A 24,696-nucleotide genomic window follows, 5' to 3' on the forward strand; every position below is an offset into this window, starting at 1 on the left:
AGTTGTAAGATGTTGGGACAGCTTTATGTAGGCCCTAACAGTTTGTGTGTACCGTTTGTTACTGTTATAGTGCAATTAATGTATTGTTTAGTGGTGTGTTGTGTGGTGTCTTTGCTGGCATGCAGCCCACTTCTTTTTCTTTTTTTTGCCCCACCAAGATTTACCTGTTAATTTCCCCACTGGATAGGAGTGAATGGATGCTTTCAGAGGTATGGAGTCAACATGCCTGTTTAAATCTGTTGTCAGTGTAGAATCACCTAATATCAAAGCAATTCACTTATTTCCTCTCTCAACCTGCTCTTCCTCTACTTCTCTTCTTCTCTCACTCACTTTCATACATTTGTGGGTGTATTTGTTCTTACTGATTTTCATTGCTATAGAAACAATCCCTAACAATACTTAATATCTGTTTTAATTGCATAACTTACATTCTAATAATACATTTATTTTTAAAGCAACTTTCATGCATTTTGTTGATAGCGCTACGCCATATAGTCAATTAACAAATATTGATTCATTATTTAAAGAAAAGGTCTGTGGTATGATTATATAATATAAGGTAGATTAGGAGGGGGGATTCATCCTACTGTATCATACAAATATTTCAAGAGTATTAAAATATTCATTCTAATATTTTTATTAACTTAAAAAATATCTATGAGGGAATGAAGTAAAATAAACGTAATCTCAATTAACAGTTTTTATTTAAAAAGTCCTTCAAGGATAAGTGGTATACATCATTGTTGGTATGATGATGAGTAGATTAATCATAGGATAATCATAGGATATGATACATGTATTTTTCTACAATAAAATAATGCTGAGATTTTGAAATGAGGTATATAAAAAGTATTTCAATGATAAATGTTGTACATTTGATGTTAAGTAGGTGATGAATCATTGGTTATGCATTTTTCTAAAGTAAAAGAATAAAGATATTTTTTTATGAAATCAGATTTGTATACATTCTTTACATTTGACAAATCTGAGAAAAATAAACAAACAATGGAATAATTAACTTGTTACATGACGGAAATGAATATTTTAACATGCATGCAACTAAAGTAGCCCTTAAAGCAACTTCATTTCATAAGATGAGGACTAAGATGGTCTCTTCTTACAAACATACAAAGCCTTTCACAATGTACAGTATGTATGCATCTGTTTCAGAGGCTTTTTGTAAAGGTGTAAAACATAGCATTACATATAGAATCACATCTCTATGGATGTAAATCTCTAATGGACAATATTTACAGTCTGCACTGATCTATGGATCCCTTTAGTCCATCACTGGGCTAGTCCTTCAAAGACTGTATGAATGATATACAAGATTAAACTAAATTAAACCAAAGATAATATAGAACATCTAAGATCAAACAAACAAAATGACCTTTCTTTCATAATTAGTTACACGTCTCTCTTGTAGGTATATCCTTGTTTCATTATATTCATCCCAATGAGCATAATCTTCATTCAATTCTAATACAGCTGTTTATACAAATTATGTGAATATATTTTTCTAATGTTGAGATTAGACTTCATACTCCAGTCAAAGTCAACTAGTAGTCAACACAGTGATTATAATCTCTACCAGGCACAGCAAGAGGAGGACTGGCCACCCCTCAGAGCCTGGTTCCTCTCTAGGTTTCTTCCTAGGTTCCTGCCTTTCTAGGGAGTTTGTTCTAGCCACTGTGACTCTACGTCTGCTTTGCTTGCTGTTTTGGGTTTTAGGCTGGGTTTGTGTATAATTATCTGCTGATGTAAAAGAGCTTTATAAATACATTTGATTTAATATAATATCATTTTTAATTTTTTTAATCATCATTTTTAATGATATTTTTTAATATAATATCTGAGTTAGACTGACTAACAAAATCAAAAGGAGACCCCAGCAGATAATTCAACCATAATAGTTTAGATAGCTGGCCGCTAAACTAACTTAGCAATCTAAAAATGTTTTGCTGACATGGGCTAAATGACTGACTATCAGTGACTTACATAACCAGAGAAAAACTGTGGATGCAAAACCAAATTTCTAAATTGCACCTTGTGTATTCTACTATTCTAACTGGCAACTTAAAACACGTAGAACCTGATGGGCAGGGATTCTGCTGTCCTAGTGACAGTAATAAACTGCTTCCACCATTGGGATGACAGGACAAGTCCTTCAGCATGATTCTTATGCTCATTTGGGGGTTTGGATCTGTTTTATATTCTGCTTTCAGCACCCATTATCCAGGAATAAATGTCCTTCTGGAATGACCGTTCCCAACCATTGTACTCAGAGCATTAACTGGTGTATGCATCTGCAATCAAGCTGTTTCTGACACTGAAAATTCATTTCTCCGATTTCACAGACTCCCACAAGCTTTCTGTCCACTTCAGGAAATGTGTAATGTCATCATTACTCTGGCATTTTATTAAGTCTTGCATCAAGCTCTTTTTTAAATCATACACAGCCTCACTGTATCCAGCATTGACTGGAGCCATAGGTGGAGTCCCATGCCAGAGGCCTGGGATGTAGCAGCTGCTTGTGTCTGGATCATACTCCATCACATCAGTGAACTTGGTGATATTCTCCTTCTTCTCCATTCTGGCTGCTGCCTGGGTCATTTCATTCAACTGTTCCAACAACTTCTTCCGCTCTCTCATGTTGTTGTCATGAGCAGACATGTCTGACACATTCTGGTGCACAAAATGACATACTGGCTTCTTCCCCAATTCCTTCATCCTGAGGAAGGTATGAACAACAATCTGTAGAATGTCTTTCATCTCTGTGTTGTTCTCCATGGACATGCTGATAATTGTGACATCACTGAGTCCAATCACCAGTGTTGCCAGTTCATTGTCATGTTCATAGCTATCATCTAGTTGAGACAACTCTGGTGATTTCAACCCCTCTGTGTCAATGATCATGATGAAGTCACATTTCAGCTCCTCCTTGAGTTCTTTGTTGACTTTAATCAGTAGCATGAAGGCCCCTCTGGTGCATCTTCCACTGCTGACAGCAAACTGGACCCCAAACATGGTGTTGAGGAGAGTGGACTTCCCAGTGCTTTGGACCCCTAAAACTGAGACAACCAGGATCATGCTGTTAGAGTCCACAAGAGTATGAAGCTGAGTCAGAACAGCTGAAATCCATTTCAGAGGGATATTTGATGCATCTCCATCCACAAGCTCAATGGGGAAACCATCCAACAGCATCTGAGCACACAATCCAGGGAGATGCTCCATCTGTTTCCTTTGAGGACTGTCTTCAGGGAGGGAGCAGGCAGCTTCATATAACTGGCCCAACTCACGCAGGAAGTGTTCAAGACCTAAGGAACAATCAGATAATTGCTTATCCAAATCTTTAATGTCGTCTTTTCTCTCCGGAGAATATTGGCAAAGATCTTTGTACCGGTCCCTTAAACCAGACAGGTTCTTCGGTGACAGATTGTCCAGATTTATCCGCATCCATTTGAGGAAATAGGAACGCTCCGCTCCTGAACCTGACAATCCTGAAATGAAGCTTTCCATTGCATCTGACATGTCACATGTTTGTTGCTTCTCTCTCAGCCCTTTCTCCTTTTTCTTCAGAGAGCTCTTGTAGTGTTCAATGTCTTGATCCCCTTGTTTTCTCTGTCTACATCTCTCTTTCTCCAACTGGGAAAGCTCTTTCCAGATTTTCCCTTGTAAGGGTAGTTGTTTGTCTTTGAATTTGACTGTGTCTGTGATGTTGCTGGTGATTTCATCTGCCATCTTCCTGGCACTCTGACATTCATTGCGGTCTTCATCAACCAGAATCCCACTGTGACGAGCTATGTCAGTCATGTTTTCCACTGTCAACCAGTTTTGAGTATTTTCAATGATGGCACCAACAGATGATTGCAGGGTTTTGACAAATTCTGCATCGTTTTTCTTTTTCTTCACAATCACATTTTGGTCATTGATACTGCAGTTTGTGGTCATTTCTTTCAATGTGTCTACTCTGAACGATTTTCGTTGAGAGTTGACGACTAGAATTAACTCTGCTTTTGTGTTTTTGCTTTTCAACAAATTGAGATCTGACTCTAAATCATCAGTGAAAATGTAAACTGCAGCTGATGTTTGACACAGAAAGGAGAACTGTTTTTCAAAGGACCTGATGTCTCCTCTGAGATTGGCCACCACCACAGGCTCTGTGAGCATGTCTATGTTTCTGTTCCCACATGGAAGGTACCAGCTGATTTCAACCAGACCATCTGAGATTCTATGAGGGATGTCACCACATTCCATATCATGATGAACAAATGTGTCATGGTACTGCTGAGGGTTACTAAGCAACTTGTTCAAGATCTGAGACTTAGACACTCTAATCTCCCCTAACCTAACAAAGGACACCATAGGAATATCAGAGAGTACAATTCTCTCCACCACAAAAGCCTTTGTGGATGTTTGGGAAGAGAGTCTAAACTTCTTCACTATGTCCCTCAAGGCCCACAGCATCAAAGTGATTTGTTCTGTGTCACAGTTGGGCAGCAGCAGAGGAACAGCAAACTGACACATGGACATTTTCTGGACCATCTCCTGCTGCAGGAAACTGTCTGAGCACAGAAACAGGGCTGTAATCAGGTCCAGTGGATTAATCACATTACTGTTATCAGAGTCACTTTTTAGATTGTCAAAATGGTTTGTTCCCCAAAATGAACCACCTGTATCAGTGGACATACATTTGACACTCCTAGCATTCAGATTTGCCATCATTAATTTCTTAAGGAAGGCCCCTGGAATTGACTGCATAGTGGTAAGAGGTTCATCTGATGTAGTATCAGCATTTATCTCAAGGACAGTACTTAACGTCAGCTTGTTTTCATTATGATCTTCTAGTCCAGTCTTTGACAACACCTCCATCAGGTAGGATCCTGTAGATAGAAATGAAGATCAGGAAACAGGAAATGATCCAAGGAATCACCATCATATATTTCTCATCAGGGAAGATACTGTACCTTTACATCCCATATTGACACATCTGCTATGATTAGTTAATTTACATTACAGTAATTTACAGTTGAAGTCGGAAGTTTACATACACCTTAGCCAAATAAATTTAAACTCAGTTTTTCACAATTCCTGACATTTAATCCTAGTCAAAATTCCCTGTCTTATGTCAGTTAGGATCACCACTTTATTTGAAGAATGTGAAATGTCAGAAAAATAGTAGACAGAATTATTTCTTTCAGCTTTTATTTCTTTCATCACATTCTCAGTGGGTCAGAAGTTTACATACACTCAATTAGTATTTGGTAGCGTTGCCTTTAAATTGTTTAACTTAGGTCAAACATTTTGGGTAGCCTTTCACAAGCTTCCCACAATAAGTAGGGTGAATTTTGGCCCATTCCTCCTGACAGAGCTGGTGTAGCGGCGTCAGGTTTGTAGGCCTACTTGCTCGCACACACTTTTTCAGTTCTGCCTACACATTTTCTATGGGATTGAGGTCAGGGCTTTGTGACGGCCACTGCAATACCTTGACTTTGTAGTCCTTAAGCCATTTTTCCACAACTTTGGAAGTATGCTTGGGGTCATTGTCCATTTGGAAGACCCATTTGCGATCAAGCTTTAACTTCCTAAATTATGTCTTGAGATTTTGCTTCAATATATGCATATAATTTTCCTTCCTCATGATGCCATTTATTTTGTGTAGTGCAGCAGTCCCTCCTGCAGGAAAGCACCCCCACAACATGATACTGCCACCCCCGTGCCTCACGGTTGGGATGGTGTTCTTCGGCTTGCAAGCATCCCCCTTTTTCCTCCAAACATAATGATGGTCATTATGGCCAAACAGTTCTACACTGCTCAAAAAAATAAAGGGAACACTTAAACAACACAATGTAACTCCAAGTCAATCACACTTCTGTGAAATCAAACTGTCCACTTAGGAAGCAACACTGATTGACAATAAATTTCACATGCTGTTGTGCAAATGGAATAGACAACAGGTGGAAATTATATGCAATTAGCAAAACACCCCCAATAAAGGAGTGGTTCTGCAGGTGGTGACCACAGACCACTTCTCAGTTCCTATGCTTCCTGGCTGATGTTTTGGTCACTTTTGAATGCTGGCGGTGCTTTCACTCTAGTGGTAGCATGAGACGGAGTCTACAACCCACACAAGTGGCTCAGGTAGTGCAGCTCATCCAGGATGGCACATCAATGCAAGCTGTGGCAAGAAGGTTTGCTGTGTCTGTCAGCGTAGTGTCCAGAGCATGGAGGCGCTACCAGGAGACAGGCCAGTACATCAGGAGACGTGGAGGAGGCCGTAGGAGGGCAACAACCCAGCAGCAGGACCGCTACCTCCGCCTTTGTGCAAGGAGGAGCACTGCCAGAGCCCTGCAAAATGACCTCCAGCAGGCCACAAATGTGCATGTGTCTGCTCAAACGGTCAGAAACAGACTCCATGAGGGTGGTATGAGGGCCCGACATCCACAGGTGGGGGTTGTGCTTACAGCCCAACACCGTGCAGGACGTTTGGCATTTGCCAGAGAACACCAAGATTGGCAAATTCGCCACTGGCGCCCTGTGCTCTTCACAGATGAAAGCAGGTTCACACTGAGCACATGTGACAGACGTGACAGAGTCTGGAGACGCCGTGGAGAACGTTCTGCTGCCTGCAACATCCTCCAGCATGACCGGTTTGGCGGTGGGTCAGTCATGGTGTGGGGTGGCATTTCTTTGGGGGGCCGCACAGCCCTCCATGTGCTCGCCAGAGGTAGCCTGACTGCCATTAGGTACCGAGATGAGATCCTCAGACCCCTTGTGAGACCATATGCTGGTGCAGTTGGCCCTTTGTTCCTCCTAATGCAAGACAATGCTAGACCTCATGTGGCTGGAGTGTGTCAGCAGTTCCTGCAAGAGGAAGGCAATGATGCTATGGACTGGCCCGCCCGTTCCCCAGACCTGAATCCAATTGAGCACATCTGGGACATCATGTCTCGCTCCATCCACCAACGCCACGTTGCACCACAGACTGTCCAGGAGTTGGCGGATGCTTTAGTCCAGGTCTGGGAGGAGATCCCTCAGGAGACCATCCGCCACCTCATCAGGAGCATGCCCAGGCGTTGTAGGGAGGTCATACAGGCACGTGGAGGCCACACACACCACTGAGCCTCATTTTTACTTGTTTTAAGGACATTACATCAAAGTTGGATCAGCCTGTAGTGTGGTTTTCCACTTTCATTTTGAGTATGACTCCAAATCCAGACCTCCATGGGTTGATAAATTTGATTTCCATTGATCATTTTTGTGTGATTTTGTTGTCAGCACATTCAACTATGTAAAGAAAAAAGTATTTAATAAGAATATTTCATTCATTCAGATCTAGGATGTGTTATTTTAGTGTTCCCTTTATTTTTTTGAGCAGTGTATTTTTGTTTCATCAGACCAGAGGACATTTCTCCAAAAAGTACGATCTTTGTCCCTATGTGCAGTTGCAAACCATAGTCTGGCTTTTTTATGGCAGTTTTGGAGCAGTGACTTCTTCCTTGCTGAGTGGCCTTTCAGGTTATGTCAATATAGGACTCGTTTTACTGTGGTTATAGATACTTTTGTACCTGTTACCTCCAGCATCTTCACAAGGTCCTTTGCTGTTGTTCTGGGATTGATTTGCACTCTAGGAGACAGAAGGCGTCTCCTTCCTGAGACGGCTGCGTGGTCCCATGGTGTTTATACTTGCATACTATTGTTTGTACAGATGAGCGTGGTACCTTCAGGCGTTTGGAAATTGCTCCCAAGGATGAACCAGACTTGTGGAGGTCTACAATTTTTGGGGGGAGGTCTTGGCTGATTTCTTTTGATTTTCCCATGATGTCAAGGAAAGAGGCACTGGGTTTGAAGGTAGGACTTAAAATACATCCACAGGTACACCTCCAATTGACTCGAATGATGTCAATTACTCTATCAGAAGCTTCTAAAGCCATGACATTTTCTGGAATTTTCCAAGCTGTTAGGCACAGTCAACTTAGTGTTTTTTTTTTACTTCTGACCCACTGGAATTGAGATACAGTGAATTATAAGTGAAATAATCTGTCTGTAAACAATTGTTGGAAAAATTACCTGTGTCATGCACAAAGTAGATGTCCTAACCGACTTGCCAAAACTAGTTTGTTAACAAGAAATTTGTGGAGTGGTTGAAAAACAAGTTTTAATGACTCCAACCTAAGTGTATGTAAACTTCAGACTTCAACTGTAGATAACTAGTCAGTTTGACACCAGAGATAATACTTAAGTAGGTTACTTCATTACAACATTCACTTAAAATGAATCTTACAAATAGCAGTGTTGGGTGATATGGAAAGCCATATTCAATAAATTATATAAAAATACTCGTAGGAAAGGTTTTCATCTTTAGCTCAAAATCTGTGGATACTATTTGACTAGAAAGGTTCTAAATGTTTGTAAAACATCACAGCACAATTAAAAAATATATGACACATGGAAACCAAACGAGGGTGGTCTATGGTGATGGGTGGGATGGGCTGAGAGTGGCTGAGGGGTGGGATTAAAGAGCTTATGTTTGGTCATGTATTATGTTGATTGCTGTATATAAAAGTATCAGGTATGTAAAATGTATATGTAGAATGTATATGTAAAATGTATGTATACGTAGCAGAAAAGCTGTAAAAAAAAACAAAAAGATGTCCTCCGAAGAGGTGGGTGGTGGATGGGTTAACATGCTGACCAGACCGGACACGTCACGTGCGCGAGCGTCGGACTTTTTTTTTAGAAATCCATGTTATTCAATTATTGCACCCACACTGCTCGAGCGTCAGCGACGCCTAGGGCTAAAATTGTCACGCCCTGGCCTTAGTTATCTTTGTTTTCTGTAATATTTTGGTTAGGTCAGGGTGTGACAGGGGGGATGTTTGTGTATAGTTGTCTCGTCTGGGGTGGTTGTATGGTATAGGGGGTTTTGGTAGAGTGTATGGGTTTGTGTTGAGTGTAGGTGTCTAGGTAAGTCTATGGTTGCCTGAATGGTTCTCAATCAGAGACAACTGTCATTCATTGTCTCTGATTGGGAGCCATATTTAAGGCAGCCATAGACAGTAGGCTTTTGTGGGTAATTGTCTATGTGTAAGTTGCCAGTGTCTGCACTTATTGTTTGTTATAGCTTCACGATCGTTTGTTGTTTTTGTAGTAGTTTGTATAGTGTTCGTTTTTCGTCTTCATAATAAAAGAAGATGTATTTCTATCACGCTGCGCCTTGGTCCTCTCTTCCAAGTTACGACGATCGTGACAAAAATAGAACTCCTTTCTATTTCTGACGCAGATCGTGCTGCAAGTCTTGCCTCTCCCATCTCCTCATTGGTTTATAGAAGCAGGTACCCACGTGCCATCTCCTCATTGGTTATACCCACGTGGGTGATTGAAAGACGAAATGTTTTGCCGGTTGTCGTGGTAATACTATGAACGTTTAGATGCCAATCCCCATATAAGTTCAAAGATGAAAAAGCCTGGAAGGAGGAGAGATGACTAGAAACAATTCGGTTGGCCGTTTTATGTGTGGATTAATTGTCGGAGTAGAGGGCCTTGTGCATTTCAGGTAAAATAACTCAATGTTTATATCACAGGACAAATTAGCTAGCAACAGCATGCTAGTTCAATAGGACAAATTAGCTAGCAAGAGCAAGCTAACCAGCTAAATTGCCATACTTCTTGCAACTATAGGGGGTGCTGTTCCGCATTAGCATTTTTTGGTCTCCAAATTAAACGGCCTATTGCTCAATTCTTGATCGTACAATATGCATATCCTTACTAATATTGGATAGAAAACACTGTCTAGTTTCTAAAACCGTTTGAATTATGTCTGTGGGTGACCCAGAACTCCCTCTACAGCAAAAATCCTGACATGACTTGCGAAGGTCTGAGAATTATCCTCTGATCTGGGTTCAGTTTTAAAGCCTGTGTATATCCTATGGCTGGAATTGAACTGCACCCGCCTTCCCCTGGATGTCAGTAACCAATGAGAAGTGGAATGGTCTGTCTACGTAGCTGTCCGAGGTTATAAAGCCGGATGGAACGAGAGTACCTTTCTTTGTCTCGTTCGTCATGGCGCCTGGCAAGAAGTCAGGATGAAATTTTGGAACGCTCAGTTATCGACCAGAGATGTATTGTAAGGAATTGTATTAGATATTGGTAACTTGTTTTGACAACTTCTCAACATTAGCTATGGATGACATAATATACACACTCCCTCTTTCTATTGGACATATGCTGGACTCATTGGACACATGCACGACACCCACAACTCCCCTCCCCCATGACAATCACTCAGACACACACAACTCAGGGTTGGAGCTCCAGACAAAGAACTATGTCAAGAACCAATGGAACGTCGACACCGGGTACGAGCAGGACTACCCACGACCCAGATCGACCAATCGGAAGGCCAGACGACAAGATCAACCTACTTTGCTTGTTGCCTATATAATCTGTATGTACTGCTTAGAGCGGCCTCTTCTCCGACGATTTCATAAGAATCTGACAGAAAGGGGCCGTGCACGTTTTTGCCTGATATCTTTACACTTGAATAAAACGGCCTTATTATAAAATTATCCACCTCGTCCTATGTCTCCACTTGTTCTCCTGTCTCAAGTAAACGTTTTATCAACAGTATCCGTCTGTAATTTAATTAAATATAGGTGTTAGAAACATCATAACGATGTTATTTGAAACCGATTTATATCAGTTTATGCGAGTATAGTGCTATTTTTCTGAATTTCCTTTGTATCTAGTTTGAGGATTTGGACATGTGTGTGCGACATAGCTAATGGTAGCAGCTAGTTCCAAAGGTGAAGAGGACGTTTTACAACAAAGCAACTATTCTTTTGAAGAAAAGACACATTGCCCAAGATACTGATGGAAGCTCGTCCAAAAGTAGGAACTATTTATGATGTTATTACGTATTTATGTGGAAAAATGTCATAGTGTTTGCGCTCCACTTTTGCAGGCACTGGTCTGGCTGCAACGCACACTATATGTCTAGTAACGTTAATTTAAAAAATCTAACATAGCGATTGCATTAAGAACTAATTTATCTTTCGATTGTTGTCCAACTTATATTTTTTAGTCAAGTTTATGAATAGTATTTTTATAAGAATAGGCGCTAATCCAAAATGGCGCCGGCCAGAATACATGCAATGTTTGTAGTGATTACATAGTATAACCACGATTTATGCTGCTAAATATGCACATTTTCGAACAAAAGCTATATGCATTGTGTAATATGATGTTACAGGTCTGTCATCTGATGAAGTATATCAAGGTTAGTCAAATTATATATCTTTTGTTGGGTTGTTACGATCGCTAACATTTACAGCTGGTAAATGCGGTTGTGATTCTGGCTATTGTGGTACGCTCATATAATGCTATATTGTGTTTTCGCTGTAAAACACTTAGAAAATCTGAAATATTCTCTGGATTCACAAGATCTGTGTCTTTCGATTGCTGTAGGCTGTCTATTTTTCTGAAGTGTTTTAGGATGATTCTTTTGGTAATTGACGTCGGTCTCTGTAATTATTCCGGCTGCTTCCAACGCTATTTCAGATTGCAGCTGCAATGTAGAACTGTGATTTCTACCTGAAATATGCACTTTTTTCTAACAAAAACTATCCTATACCATGAATATGTTATCAGACTGTCATCTGAAGAGGTTTTTTCTTGGTTAGTGGCTATCAATATCTTAGTTTAGCCGAATTGGTGATAGCACCTGATGGAGTAAGAAACTGATGGAGTTAGAAAAGTGGTGTATTTTGCTAACGTGTTTAGCTAATAGATTTACATATTTTGTCTTCCCTGTAAAACATTTTAAAAATCTGAAATGGTGGCTTTATTCACAAGATCTGTATCTTTCATCTGGTGTCTTGGACTTGTGATTTAATGATATTTAGATGCTACTATCTACTTGTGAAGCTATGCTAGCTATGCTAATCAGTGTGTGGGGGGGTGGGGGGTGATCCCGGACCCGGGGTAGAGGCTCGTTAGAGGTTAATGCTTTTCGACCTGTCCCCAAATTAATGTCATTGGTTCAGAGTTTGTTTTGATATTTTAACCTGCGTGTCGTGATCAAGTTTGGTGGAGGGGTACAAAATACATTTATGCACGATGGCGCACGCGCGCAGCCAGTTTGGGTTCCGTGTAATAAACATCTTACTTTTTACATTTTTTATAATTAGGGTACATCCTTACTTGTAATGATGGTTGTTGACACCAGTTGACTTTGCCTTCCATCTTCCAGCACAGTGCAGACAGTGACAGAGTACTGACTACCACCTTGCAGGTCAGAGAGAGTGATGCTGTGTGAAGACGTGGTAGTGGTGTGTGGTTCTGTCCCTGGACAGTGGTAGGAGATCTGATAATGATGTTGGGTTTGGTCCAATCCTGGTGGCAGGCTCCAGCTAACAGCAGCTGATGTGGCGGCCACTGAGTCAACAGTCAGCTGGTCTGGAGCAGGGGGTACTAAATGAAAATACATTATTGTCAGGGCTACAGTTTAACTCCAGAAACATATTACAGGAGTGTTATACGCAGGTTTTGGGGTTTTGCTCATTTTTGTTTTTGAGGTTGGTTCTGTTTGGGTGTGGTTTGACCTGATTGAGGGAGCGGTGAGATACACAATGGGGGGAACCATACAGTACCTTTCTCGTCAATGATTTTGAAAAAACTTCTACTTTAAAACTGGAAATCAAATGATGCTCCATCACTAAAACAGTGGATGAATGAAATGTATTATTATTTAAATATTGAAAAGGTGTGGGCTCCAGAGAAAAGTAGAACAGTGTAATTTGAGGCCATATAGCATAGAGTGCTACATGCACTGTAACGTTCCAGGAGATGAAAGGGGAGGGGTTGTGAGACATACATGATGTGTATGGGTGGGAACATGTGGGTCTGAGCAGGTGTGATGTCATTGATCTTTGTTGAAATTTCTGTGCGTCTGTTTATTGTATTTTGTTTCGTTGTTATTGTTTGAGAAAATACACTGAACAAAAATATAAAGGCAACATGTAAATTATTGTTCCCATGTTTCATGAGCTGAAATAAAAGATCCCAGAAATGTTCCGTTGCACAAAAGTCGCATTTTTCACAATTTTGTGCACAAATTTGTTTGCATCTATATTAGTGAGCATTTTTTCTCCAAGATAATCCATCCACATGACAGGTGTGGTGTATCAAAAAGCTGATTAAACAGTATGATCATTACACAGGTGCACCTTGTGCTGGGGACAATAAAAGGACACACTAAAATGTGTAGTTTTGTCAAACAACACATTGCCAGTTGTCTCGTGCTTTGAGGGAGCGTGCAACTGGCATGCTGACTGCAGGAATCTCCACCAGAGCTGTTGCCAGAGAATTGAATGTTCATTTCTCTACAATAAGCCGAGACGGCTTATGGTAGAGAAATTAACCTTTGTTGTTTTAGAGAATTTGGCAGTACATCCAACAGGCCTCACAACCGTTGTTTTCTGGGCGAGCGGTTTGCTGATGTCAACATTGTGAACAGAGTGCCCCACGGTGGCAGCGGTGTTGTTGTATGGGCAGACATTAGCTACGGACAACCAACACAATTGCATTTTATTGATGACAATTTGAATGCACAAAACTATCGTGACGAGATCCTGAAGCCAATTGTGAGGCCCATTTTTGTACGGTATCGGTGACCAACAGATGCATATCTGTGTTCCCAGTCATGTGGAATCCATAGATAAGGGCCCAATGAATTTATTTCAACCTACTGAATTCTCATATGAACTGTAACTCAGTAAAAGCAATGAAATTGTTGCATTTATATTTTTTGTTAAGTGTATATATAAAAATGTAATCGTACAAAAAATATAATTACGATGTCACCAACATAGTGTATTATAAGCCGTTTTAGGAGGACATATCCTCCTCCCCCTGCCCTTCCTTCATCCGGCTGCACATCTGACTAATAGCCCATCGAAACTACACATCAACTATATTGAAACTAATAACATAATAGTAACATAATACAAATCCTATTCTGTTCTTTTTAAAAACATCTAGTTGAATAATATTTCTTAAGACCTGCCTAAACAAAATGATGATGGTGTAGTTCACCCAAGTTACAAAATTAAATATTGTTTTCCTTACCCTCTAATCAGTCTATGGAAAAGGTATGACAGCAGTCAATGCTTTGGTTTAGCTTCATTGGCACTGTTGACACATGCTAACATTTTAGCAATTGTTGTACACATCTCATTAAAGTTATGGGACACATATTAGCCTTGTTCACACATCATGTTCAAATCATCTACAAGTGACCTTGTTGAGCTTCACAATCAATGATAGATACAGTACTTTTGGATGATTTGGACATGATACACGTAAAATGCTAATATCGGTCCCATGACTTGAATTGGATTTGAGCCACAAATGCGAAAAAACACTTGCATGTGGAAACAGTGCCAGGAAAACTGAACCAAAGCATGGATTGCTGTCATACTTTCAAATAACGGAAGACATATTTCAGTTTAATGCGTTCAGTTGTACAACTGACTAGTTATCCCCTTTCCCATGTAATTTGGGATAGCAATAAAACCAGATTGAAAACCAGATCAAATAACCCCTTACAACAGGGACTGTGAAGAGACAGACATTCTATATTTTGTTTTGTATTGTATTATGTCTGCCACGTTATTTAATTGTAACATAAATATAGTGCAATATATACTACTTTGTGTTTTGCTTCCTGTTTGGACCCCAGGAAGAGTAGCCACTGCCTCAGCAGCAGATAATTGCAGATCCTAATCAGAACTAATAAAATACTAAGACCTTCATAACACAGCCAAAGGATTATTGTTGCCGTAGCACATATGAAATGTTTTTATTAGGCTGTTAGAATGTTGACGGCCCAAACTGGGATGCCTCGAGTCCCAACGGTTCTAGTGTTAATTAAGGAGCCTTCAGACATGTACTGTTCAGAAATGTACTGACACTGGAACTGCACTGTACAACCCCGAAAGAAAAGAGAACCCCAGTAGTTACCTGTCTTCCAGATTAACCACAGTAGTTACCTGTCTTCCTGATTAACCCCAGTAGTTACCTGTCTTCCAGATTAACCCCAGTAGTTACCTGTCTTCCTGATTAACCCCAGTAGTTACCTGTCTTCCAGATTAACCCCAGTAGTTGCCTGTCTTCCTGATTAACCCCAGTAGTTACCTGTCTTCCAGATAAACCCCAGTAGTTACCTGTCTTCCAGATTAACCCCAGTAGTTGCCTGTCTTCCTGATTAACCCCAGTAGTTACCTGTCTTCCAGATAAACCCCAGTAGTTACCTGTCTTCCAGATTAACCCCAGTAGTTGCCTGTCTTCCTGATTAACCCCAGTAGTTACCTGTCTTTCAGATTAACCCCAGTAGTTGCCTGTCTTCCTGATTAACCCCAGTAGTTACCTGTCTTCCAGATAAACCCCAGTAGTTACCTGTCTTCCAGATTAACCCCAGTAGTTGCCTGTCTTCCTGATTAACCCCAGTAGTTACCTGTCTTCCAGATTAACCCCAGTAGCTACCTGTCTTCCAGATTAACCCCAGTAGCTACCTGTCTTCCAGATTAACCCCAGTAGCTACCTGTCTTCCTGATTAACCCCAGTAGCTACCTGTCTTCCCGATTAACCCCAGTAGTTACCTGTCTTCCCGATTAACCCCAGTAGTTACCTGTCTTCCCGATTAACCCCAGTAGTTACTTGTCTTCCCGATTAACCCCAGTAGATACCTGTCTTCCCGATTAACCCCAGTAGATACCTGTCTTCCCGATTAACCCCAGTAGTTACCTGTCTTCCCGATTAACCACAGTAGTTACCTGTCTTCCCGATTAACCACAGTAGTTACCTGTCTTCCCGATTAACCACAGTAGTTACCTGTCTTCCCGATTAACCACAGTAGTTACCTGTCTTCCTGATTAACCCCAGTAGTTACCTGTCTTCCAGATTAACCCCAGTAGTTGCCTGTCTTCCTGATTAACCCCAGTAGTTACCTGTCTTCCAGATTAACCCCAGTAGCTACCTGTCTTCCAGATTAACCCCAGTAGTTACCTGTCTTCCAGATTAACCCCAGTAGCTTCCTGTCTTCCAGATTAACCCCAGTAGTTACCTGTCTTCCAGATTAACCCCAGTAGTTACCTGTCTTCCAGATTAACCCCAGTAGCTACCTGTCTTCCAGATTAACCCCAGTAGCTACCTGTCTTCCAGATTAACCCCAGTAGCTACCTGTCTTCCAGATTAACCCCAGTAGCTACCTGTCTTCCAGATTAACCCCAGTAGTTACCTGTCTTCCTGCTTTCTTTATCTGATGGAGGGTGGTATCATGTCCTTTGTGGTTTGTCTCTGCACACTGACTACAGATCAGCATCTGGTCTGTCCTGCAGAACACCTCCAGAGAACTGTAGTCATGTTGGCAGAGTTTCTGCACCAGGTCTCCAGTCACATCCACCAGTGTGTGTCTCTTTAGTTTAGGTATTGTATAGTGCTGTCTGATGTGGGTCTCACAGTAGGACACACTGCAGGTCTGACAGAACTTCACAGCTTGGACCTCAGAGCAGATATCACAGGGTACCTCTCCTGGCCTGATGGGAATTGGAAATAACAGTTATTAAATACATCGATCAAAAGAACCTCATCCATTCAGAAGCTCCAGGTGGTATCTGATTTTAAGTACCTTGGCATCATACTTGATTCCAACCTCTCTTTCAAAAAGCATGTGAAAAAGGTCATTCAGATAACCAAATTCAACCAAGCTAATTTCCGATTTATACGTAATTGTTTGACTACAGAGGTAGCAAAACTGTACTTAAAATCTATGATACTCCCCCACTTAACATACTGCTTGACTAGTTGGGCCCAAGCTTGCTGTACAACATTAAAACCTATTCAGTCTGTCTACAAACAGGCTCTCAAAGTGCTTGATAGGAAGCCCAATAGCCATCATCACTGTTACATCCTCAGAAAGCTTGAGCTCCTGAGTTGGAAAAATCTTGTGCAATACACCGACGCATGTCTTGTATTCAAGATCCTAAATGGCCTGGCTCACGCTCCACTCAGTATTATTGTTAAATGGAAACCCCAAACATATGGCAGCAGATCCACAAGGTCTGCCATGAGAGGTGACTGTATAGTTCCCTTAAGGAAAAGCACCTTTAGTAAATCCGCATTCTCTGTAAGAGCTTCCCATGTCTGGAACACACTGCCATCAGACACACATAACTGTACCACCTATCATACTTTCACAAAATGCATGAAGACATGGCTAAAGGTCAATCAGATTTGTGATCATAATCCCTAGCTGTGTATTGCCGCTTTCCATGTTGTCTGTAGCTTGTGAGGTGTGGAAACACTTTGTTGCTTTTATGAATTTTGTCTTGCTGCTTTTTGTTCTATGTTGCTCTGTCTGTATGTTACGTCTTGCTTGTCCTATGTTGCTCTGTCTGTATGCTATGTCTTGCTTGTCCTATGTTGCTCTGCGTGTGCTCACTGCTCAATGATTGTCTATACTGTAATTGTTTTTAATAACCTGCCCAGGGACTGCGGTTGAAAATTAGCCGTCTGGCTAAAACCGGCACTTTTACTGAAACGTTGATTAATGTGCACTGTCCCTGTAAAAACACAAATAAACTCAACTCAAACTCAAACACATAATGGCCTGATAATATAACACATGGTAACCTACCTATAACTATCTGTTATCATGATAATATAACACATGGTAACCTACCTATAACTCTATGCTATCATGATAATATAACACATGGTAACCTACCTATAACTCTATGCTATCATGATAATATAACACATGGTAACCTACCTATAACTATCTGTTATCATGATAATATAACACATGGTAACCTTCCTATAACTGTTATCATGATAATATAACACATGGTAAACTACCTATAACTATCTGTTATCATGATAATATAACACATGGTAACCTTCCTATAACTATCTGTTATCATGATAATATAACAACACATGGTAACCTACCTATAACTATCTGTTATCATGATAATATAACACATGGTAACCTACCTATAACTATCTGTTGTCATGATAATATAACACATGGTAACCTACCTATAACTATCTGTTATCATGATAATATAACACATGGTAACCTACCTATAACTATCTGTTATCATGATAATATAACACATGGTAACCTTCCTATAACTGTTATCATGATAATATAACACATGGTAAACTACCTATAACTATCTGTTATCATGATAATATAACACATGGTAACCTACCTATAACTATCTGTTAACATGATAATATAACACATGGTAACCTACCTATAACTATCTGTTATCATGATAATATAACACATGGTAACCTACCTATAACTATCTGTTATCATGATAATATAACACATGGTAACCTTCCTATAACTGTTATCATGATAATATAACACATGGTAAACTACCTATAACTATCTGTTATCATGATAATATAACACACGGTAACCTTCCTATAACTATCTGTTATCATGATAATATAACAACACATGGTAACCTACCTATAACCATCTGTTATCATGATGTGTATTTGTGCTTTAAATTAAGTCACAGATCTTTTATTTCATGAGGTCAGCATTTTTTACAACAGTGGCCTGTATTTACAGCTGGGTGCACATCATAATCTCACCCTTTGTTTTGTAGAGAGACCCCTCCTTTGAAATGAAGAGGGTATTCCATGGATCGGTCAGTCTTCATTGATAGAATACCAGAGGAAATAGACTCTGCTCTCTCTGATTGGCCCCTAGTAGTACAAGACAGACACACAAAACACACAAAAAATGAATAAAACACTAAATACTAAACACACAAAACAAATACAATAAACATTTATTATATTCCTCTCTTCCACATAATTATGATCTGAATCACCATGATGTGATATTTAGCTTCTCTTATTCTAGCCAACTACATAAAATAACAATCATTATAGGAACTTATTGACTTTTCCAGGTAGAACATAGAACGTGGAATCTAACTCTTCATTTTACTGTAAGGTCCCCTCCTTGAAACTAATAGGGATATTCATTGATCTGTTACTCTTCATTAAAATATACAACCAGAGGAAAGAGACTGCTCTTAAAACGTTGCAGCGTCATAGGATGCCACCTTTCCAATAAGTCAGTTCGTCAAAAATCTACCCTGCTAGAGCTGCCCCGGTCAACTGTAAGTGATGTTATTGTGAAGTGGAAACGTCTAGGAGCAACAACGGCTCAGCCGCGAAGTGGTAGGCCACACAAGCTCACAGAAAGGGAACGCCGAGTGCTGAAGCACATAGCACGTGACAATTGTTTGTCCACGCTTGAAACACTCACTAATGAGTTCCAAACTGCCTCTGGAAGCAACGTCAGCTCAAGAACTCTTCATCGGTAGTTTCATGAAATGGGTTTCCATGGCCAAGCAGCCGCACACAAACCTAAGATTACCATGTGCAATGCCAAGCGTCGGCTGGAATGGTGTAAAGCACACCGCCATTGGACTCTGGAGCAGTGGAAACGCGTTCTCTGGAGTAATGAGTCACGCTTCACCATCTGGCAGTCCGACAGACAAATCTGGGTTTGGCGGATGACAGGAGAACGCTACCTGCCCCAATTCATCGTGCCAACTGTAACATTTGGTGGAGGAGGAATAATGGGCTGGGGCTGTTTTTCATGGTTCGGGCTAGGCCCCTTAGTTCAGGTGAGGGGAAACCTACAGCATACAATGACATTCTAGACGACTCTGTGCTTCCACTTTTGTGGCAACAGTTTCGGGAAGGCCCTTTCCTGTGTCAGCATGACAATGACTCCGTGCTCAAAGCGAGGTCCATACAGAAATGGTTTGTCGAGATTGGTGTGGAAGAACTTGACTGGCTTGCACAGAGCCCTGACCTCAACCCCATCGAACACCTTTGGGATGAATTGGAACGCAGACTGCGAGGCCTAATTGCCCAAAGTCAGTGCTCGACCTCACTATACTCTATGTGGCTGAATGGAAGCAAGTCCCCGCAGCAAAGTTCAAACATCTAGTGGTAAGCCTCCCCAGAAGAGTGGAGGCTGTTATAGCAGCAAAGAGGGGACCAACTCCATATTAATGCCCATGATTTTGGAATGAGATGTACTTTTGGCTATGTAGTGTATCTACCTCAAATATCTCGTACTTCTGCACATTGATCTGGTACTGGTACTCCCTGTACACAGCTCCACATTGATCTGGAACTGTTAATCCCTGTATATAGCTCCACATTGATCTGGTACTCCATGTACAGTGGATTGGGGAAGTATTCAGACCCCTTGACTTTTTTCGTTACAGCCTTATTCTAGAATTGATTAAATAGTTGTTTTCCTCATTAATCTACACACAATGTCCCATTATAACAAAGCAAAAACATTTTTTTAGACATTTTTGCAAATGCATTAATAAAAATAAAAATAAATATCACATTTACATAAGTATTCAGACACTTTACTCAGTACTTTGTTTAAGCAACTTTGGCAGGGATTACAGCCTCGAGTCTTCTTGGGTATGATGCTACAAGCTTGGCTAACCTGTATTTAGGGGGTTTCTCCCATTCTTCTCTGCAGATCCTCTCAAGCTCTGTCGGGTTGGATGGGGAGCGTCGCTGCACAGCTATTTTCAGGTCTCTCCAGAGATGTTTGAACGGGTTCAAGTCCGGGCTCTGGCTGGGCCACTCAAGGACAGAGACTTGTCTCGAAGCCACTCCTGCGTTGTCTTGGCTGTGTGCTTAGGGTCATCCTGTTGGAAGGAGAACATTCGGCGAAGTCTGAGGTCCTGAGCGCTCTGGAGCAGGTTTTCATCAAGGATCTCACTGTACTTTGCTCCGTTCATCTTTCCCTCTACCCTTACTAGTCTCCCAGCCCCTGCCTCTGAAAAAAATCCCCACAGCATGATGCGGCCACCACCATGCTTCACCGTAGGGATGGTGCCAGGTTTCCTCCAGACGTGACACTTGGCATTCAGGCAAGAGAGTTTAATCTTGGTTTCATCCGAGCAGAGAATCTTGTTTCTCATGGTCTGAGTGTCCTTAAGGTGCCAAACTCCAAGCGGGCTGTCATTTGCCTTTTATTGAGAAGTGGCTTCCATCTGTCCACTCCACCATAAAGGCCTGATTGGTGGAGTGTTGCAGAGATGGTTGTCCTTCTGGAAGGTTCTCCCATATCCACAGAGGAAGTCTGGAGCTCTGTCTTAGTGACTATCGGGTTCTTGGTCACCACCCTAACCAAGGCCCTTCTCCCTCGATTGCTAAGTTTGGCCGGGCGGCCAGCTCTAGAAAGAGTCTTGTTGGTTCCAAACTTCTTCCATTTAAGAATGATGGAGGCCACTGTGTTCTTGGGCACCTTCAATACTGCAGAAATGTTTTGGTACTCTTCCCCAGATCTGTACCTCGACACAATCCTGACTCGGAGCTCTACGGAGAATTCCTTACATGCTGACCACACCACTCACGTCGCATCGCGAGAGCGAGCGTTGCAAAATAAATGTACACATTCAATCATTGCACCCACACTGCTCGCATGCGCCAATGAGCGTCTATATTGCCAGGTGCTAAAATAGAAGTCAGTTCTATTTGTGAAGCTCATCGCGCTGCAAGTCCTAACTCTCCCATCTCCTCATTGGTTTATAGAAGCAGATACCCATGTGCCATCTCCTCATTGGTTATACCGACGTGGGTTTCTGAAAGATGAACTGAGGTTGATCGGTCGTCATGGTAATACTAGATGCCAATCGCAATAAAAAGTCAAAAGAAGAAAAAGCCTGGAAGGGGGAGAGATGACAAGAAATGATTCGGTTGACCATTTTGTGTGGATTAGTTGTCGGAGTAGAGGACCTTGTGCATTTCAGTAAAATAACAACTCAACGTTTATCTCAGGACAAATTAGCTATCAAAAGCAAGCTAGCTAGCTTGCCATAAATGTTTAATGCTTTTTGACGGACAACGGAATGAGTCTGTATACTTTCCAAATGCACTGTATATATATATTGTGTATTTTATTTTATTTCTCGTGTTACTACTTTATTTTATTTGTTGTTTTTAGTATTATTTTCAAACTGTATAGCTCGTAAGCAAGCATTTCACGGTAAAGTCTACACACGTTGTATTCGACGCATGTGACAAATAACATTTGATTTGCACTACCACTGGCCCTTGATTTCTCCACAGTTATTTACACCAACTATATTGATTAGAATTAAAGGAATTAAAACATCTCATCATGCTTAGAGTCATTATAGGGGCAGCAGGCAGCCTAGTGGTTAAAAGCATTGGGCCTTTAACCGAAAGGTCGCTGGTTTGAATCCCCAAGCCGGCAAGGTGGAAAAATATGCTGTTCTGCCCTTGAGCAAGGCAGTTAACTCCCAACAACAACTGCTCCCTGGGCACCGCTGACGTGATGTTGATTAAGGCAGCCCCCCGCACCTCTCTGATTCAGAGGGTTAAATGTGGAAGACACAATTCAGTTGAATGCATTCAGCTATGCAACTGACTAGGTTTCCCCTAAAATAAAATGTTATATTTACTATGCAGTAACTCAATATCTTTCATAGAAATCATATGAACATATTATTATATATTTGAGAGGTGTTTTGTATTTCTGGTCAAAATCCTCACGTTAATCTATTACATAATTATAGCATAGGATCTAAAAGTATTCAACAAGAACACAAACACACCTCATATACTGACAACTGCAATGGAAACAGACATCATGAGAAGTGCTACACATGCTTAATTGGACACACCCACCTCTTCATTTCAGGGTCCATGGTCTCATCAAGATCCTTGTTTGGTGACACAACTTTACGTCTTTTTTAGGGATGGCTCCACCCTCAGCCCCCTGATGATAACTCATTATAACTCTCAGGGAGGAGGTCTCACAATCCTGAAGAGGACTGGTCTGGTCCCAAATGAATCTGTAAATAAGATGAGTAAACACCATTATATTAAAACGTTTAAATACAAAAGCAGAGTAGGCCTACTGTTGGCCTGCAATGCTGGGGATTTAAATTGACATTGTAATGACATTCTGTAAAGCATTTTGTACCGAATGCAATTGTGAAAAACACTAAGGGCGGAATGTTCTTATTTATTTATTATTATGTAAAATAAAATAAATTAAAAAACGATTTAACCCAGCAATGTGGCATAATTATAGTGATCATGTAATCAGGTTATTTCGTTGTCTTTTTCGTGTCGGTCTTCATTTAGGATATTGAATTATGCCTTGGCTGGACACGCCCCAACCTGGTCATGGCTAGACGGGATACAGTTTATGCCAATTTGACATCAAAAGTAAATTTGTGCATTTTAGTTACCCCTAACCCTTTTCTTAACTTTAACCTAATTTCCCCAACCTACTACGCCAATTATACTAACCTGCGAAGTAATTTCTCCTATCCTGCTAGGAAAAGTAAATCCTGTGGTCAATTCTGACATAAACTGTATCCCTTCTAACCAAAAGGCCTCAACGTGCCCCAACCATAGAGAATGTTAGAGGCCAAAACGCTGTATCAGCATGGGCAGCGCTTCGAGCATTTTAATGTAGTCAACTGGGTGGGACTTCCAACTTCATTGGCTTACCCTTCCTGGTGACCGTGTTGGAGTCATGTCCAGCCGGGTCATCAGGAGGGACCAGCCAGTCCTGAAGAAGAAAATGTACTACTTAAAAAAAGAGAGACAGCAAGGGCAGTGCCAGTGATGTTATCTCTATGGCCAAACGCAAAACCAAAGTGGCTGCCTTTTTAGGAATCCATTTTGTCAAGGTTGGATGGGAGTAATAGGCTCTGTCCAAAATCTGTATTGCCTACTACTTACTAAAACGACATAATGTGTACTACTATATACTATTTAGAAACGTACTATTTGCTAAACATGTATGCAGTAAGCACCAAATAACAACTCCTAGACTCACCTTTCATTTGGGTACAGTGCGTCCTACCTCAAAAGTGTGCAGCGAATTATAGCCGAAATTTGTACAACATCATTGCATTTAAAGTATACTCCATTTCCAAATTTCACATATAAAACGTTATATTTTCGCATAGCTAAAATGCCTACTATTTACACCGCAAGTATGGGTATTCGGACATAACAGATGAGAAAAATGTAACGGGACTCAATTAGGCCTATGACCGCCTATCAAAGTTCGGGAAGAAAAACATGTATACAATACACACGATTGTCTATTGTTTCTTTCCTCACAATCAACTCTTATTTTAGGATAAATATATTAATATATCTGCTAAATAGCTTAAATCTCAGCGTCAGGTAGCTGTGTAAAAGAGAACACTTTTCGTGGTCTTCCTTGTGCGCACTGGGCTTAGTGGGGTACTAGATTTTTTACTTGGCATTTAATTAGAAAGAATTTGAAAAATCGGGCCTGTATTATATATGTTTCGTTGGATAATAATCGACTCACAAAGAATCTTACACCTGACTTTCATATTAAAAACATGAACCTACCATTTCTCCTGCTGTCTTGCAAGTCGAACAACCTGACGGGTGAAGCCACAGAAAGAGAGAAAAGTTGTCGAATTTACTTTCAGTTTCTAACAGGAAAAAACTTCAGGAATAGGAATTGACACAAAGAAACAGAACAAAATATAGCATTTAGTTATTTAAGAACCCTCATTTGTCATAAATTAATATTCAATTGTT

General features: G+C 40.7%; 1 protein-coding gene across 1 annotated transcript; it reads right to left on the minus strand.

The window, feature by feature from the left end:
* Positions 1-685: 685 nt before the first annotated feature.
* On the minus strand, positions 686-24,652 carry LOC139579408 (up-regulator of cell proliferation-like). Its single transcript, XM_071408000.1, has 6 exons — positions 24,502-24,652; positions 22,786-22,952; positions 18,673-18,786; positions 16,298-16,595; positions 12,202-12,471; positions 686-4,883 (listed from the first exon to the last, which is right to left on the minus strand). Exon 6 carries the CDS (start codon positions 4,870-4,872, stop codon positions 2,338-2,340), a length of 2,535 nt encoding a protein of 844 aa, XP_071264101.1. The 5' UTR covers positions 4,873-4,883; positions 12,202-12,471; positions 16,298-16,595; positions 18,673-18,786; positions 22,786-22,952; positions 24,502-24,652; the 3' UTR covers positions 686-2,337.
* Positions 24,653-24,696: the final 44 nt, after the last annotated feature.

Source organism: Salvelinus alpinus, chromosome 6 (assembly GCF_045679555.1).
Source record: "Salvelinus alpinus chromosome 6, SLU_Salpinus.1, whole genome shotgun sequence".
In the NCBI taxonomy this organism is placed as follows: Eukaryota; Metazoa; Chordata; class Actinopteri; order Salmoniformes; family Salmonidae; genus Salvelinus; species Salvelinus alpinus.

What these genes read in the sequence shown, in the direction of transcription:
- LOC139579408 (XM_071408000.1), bottom strand. Translation starts at nt 4,872, where the DNA reads ATGGAGGTGTTGTCAAAGACTGGACTAGAAGATCATAATGAAAACAAG.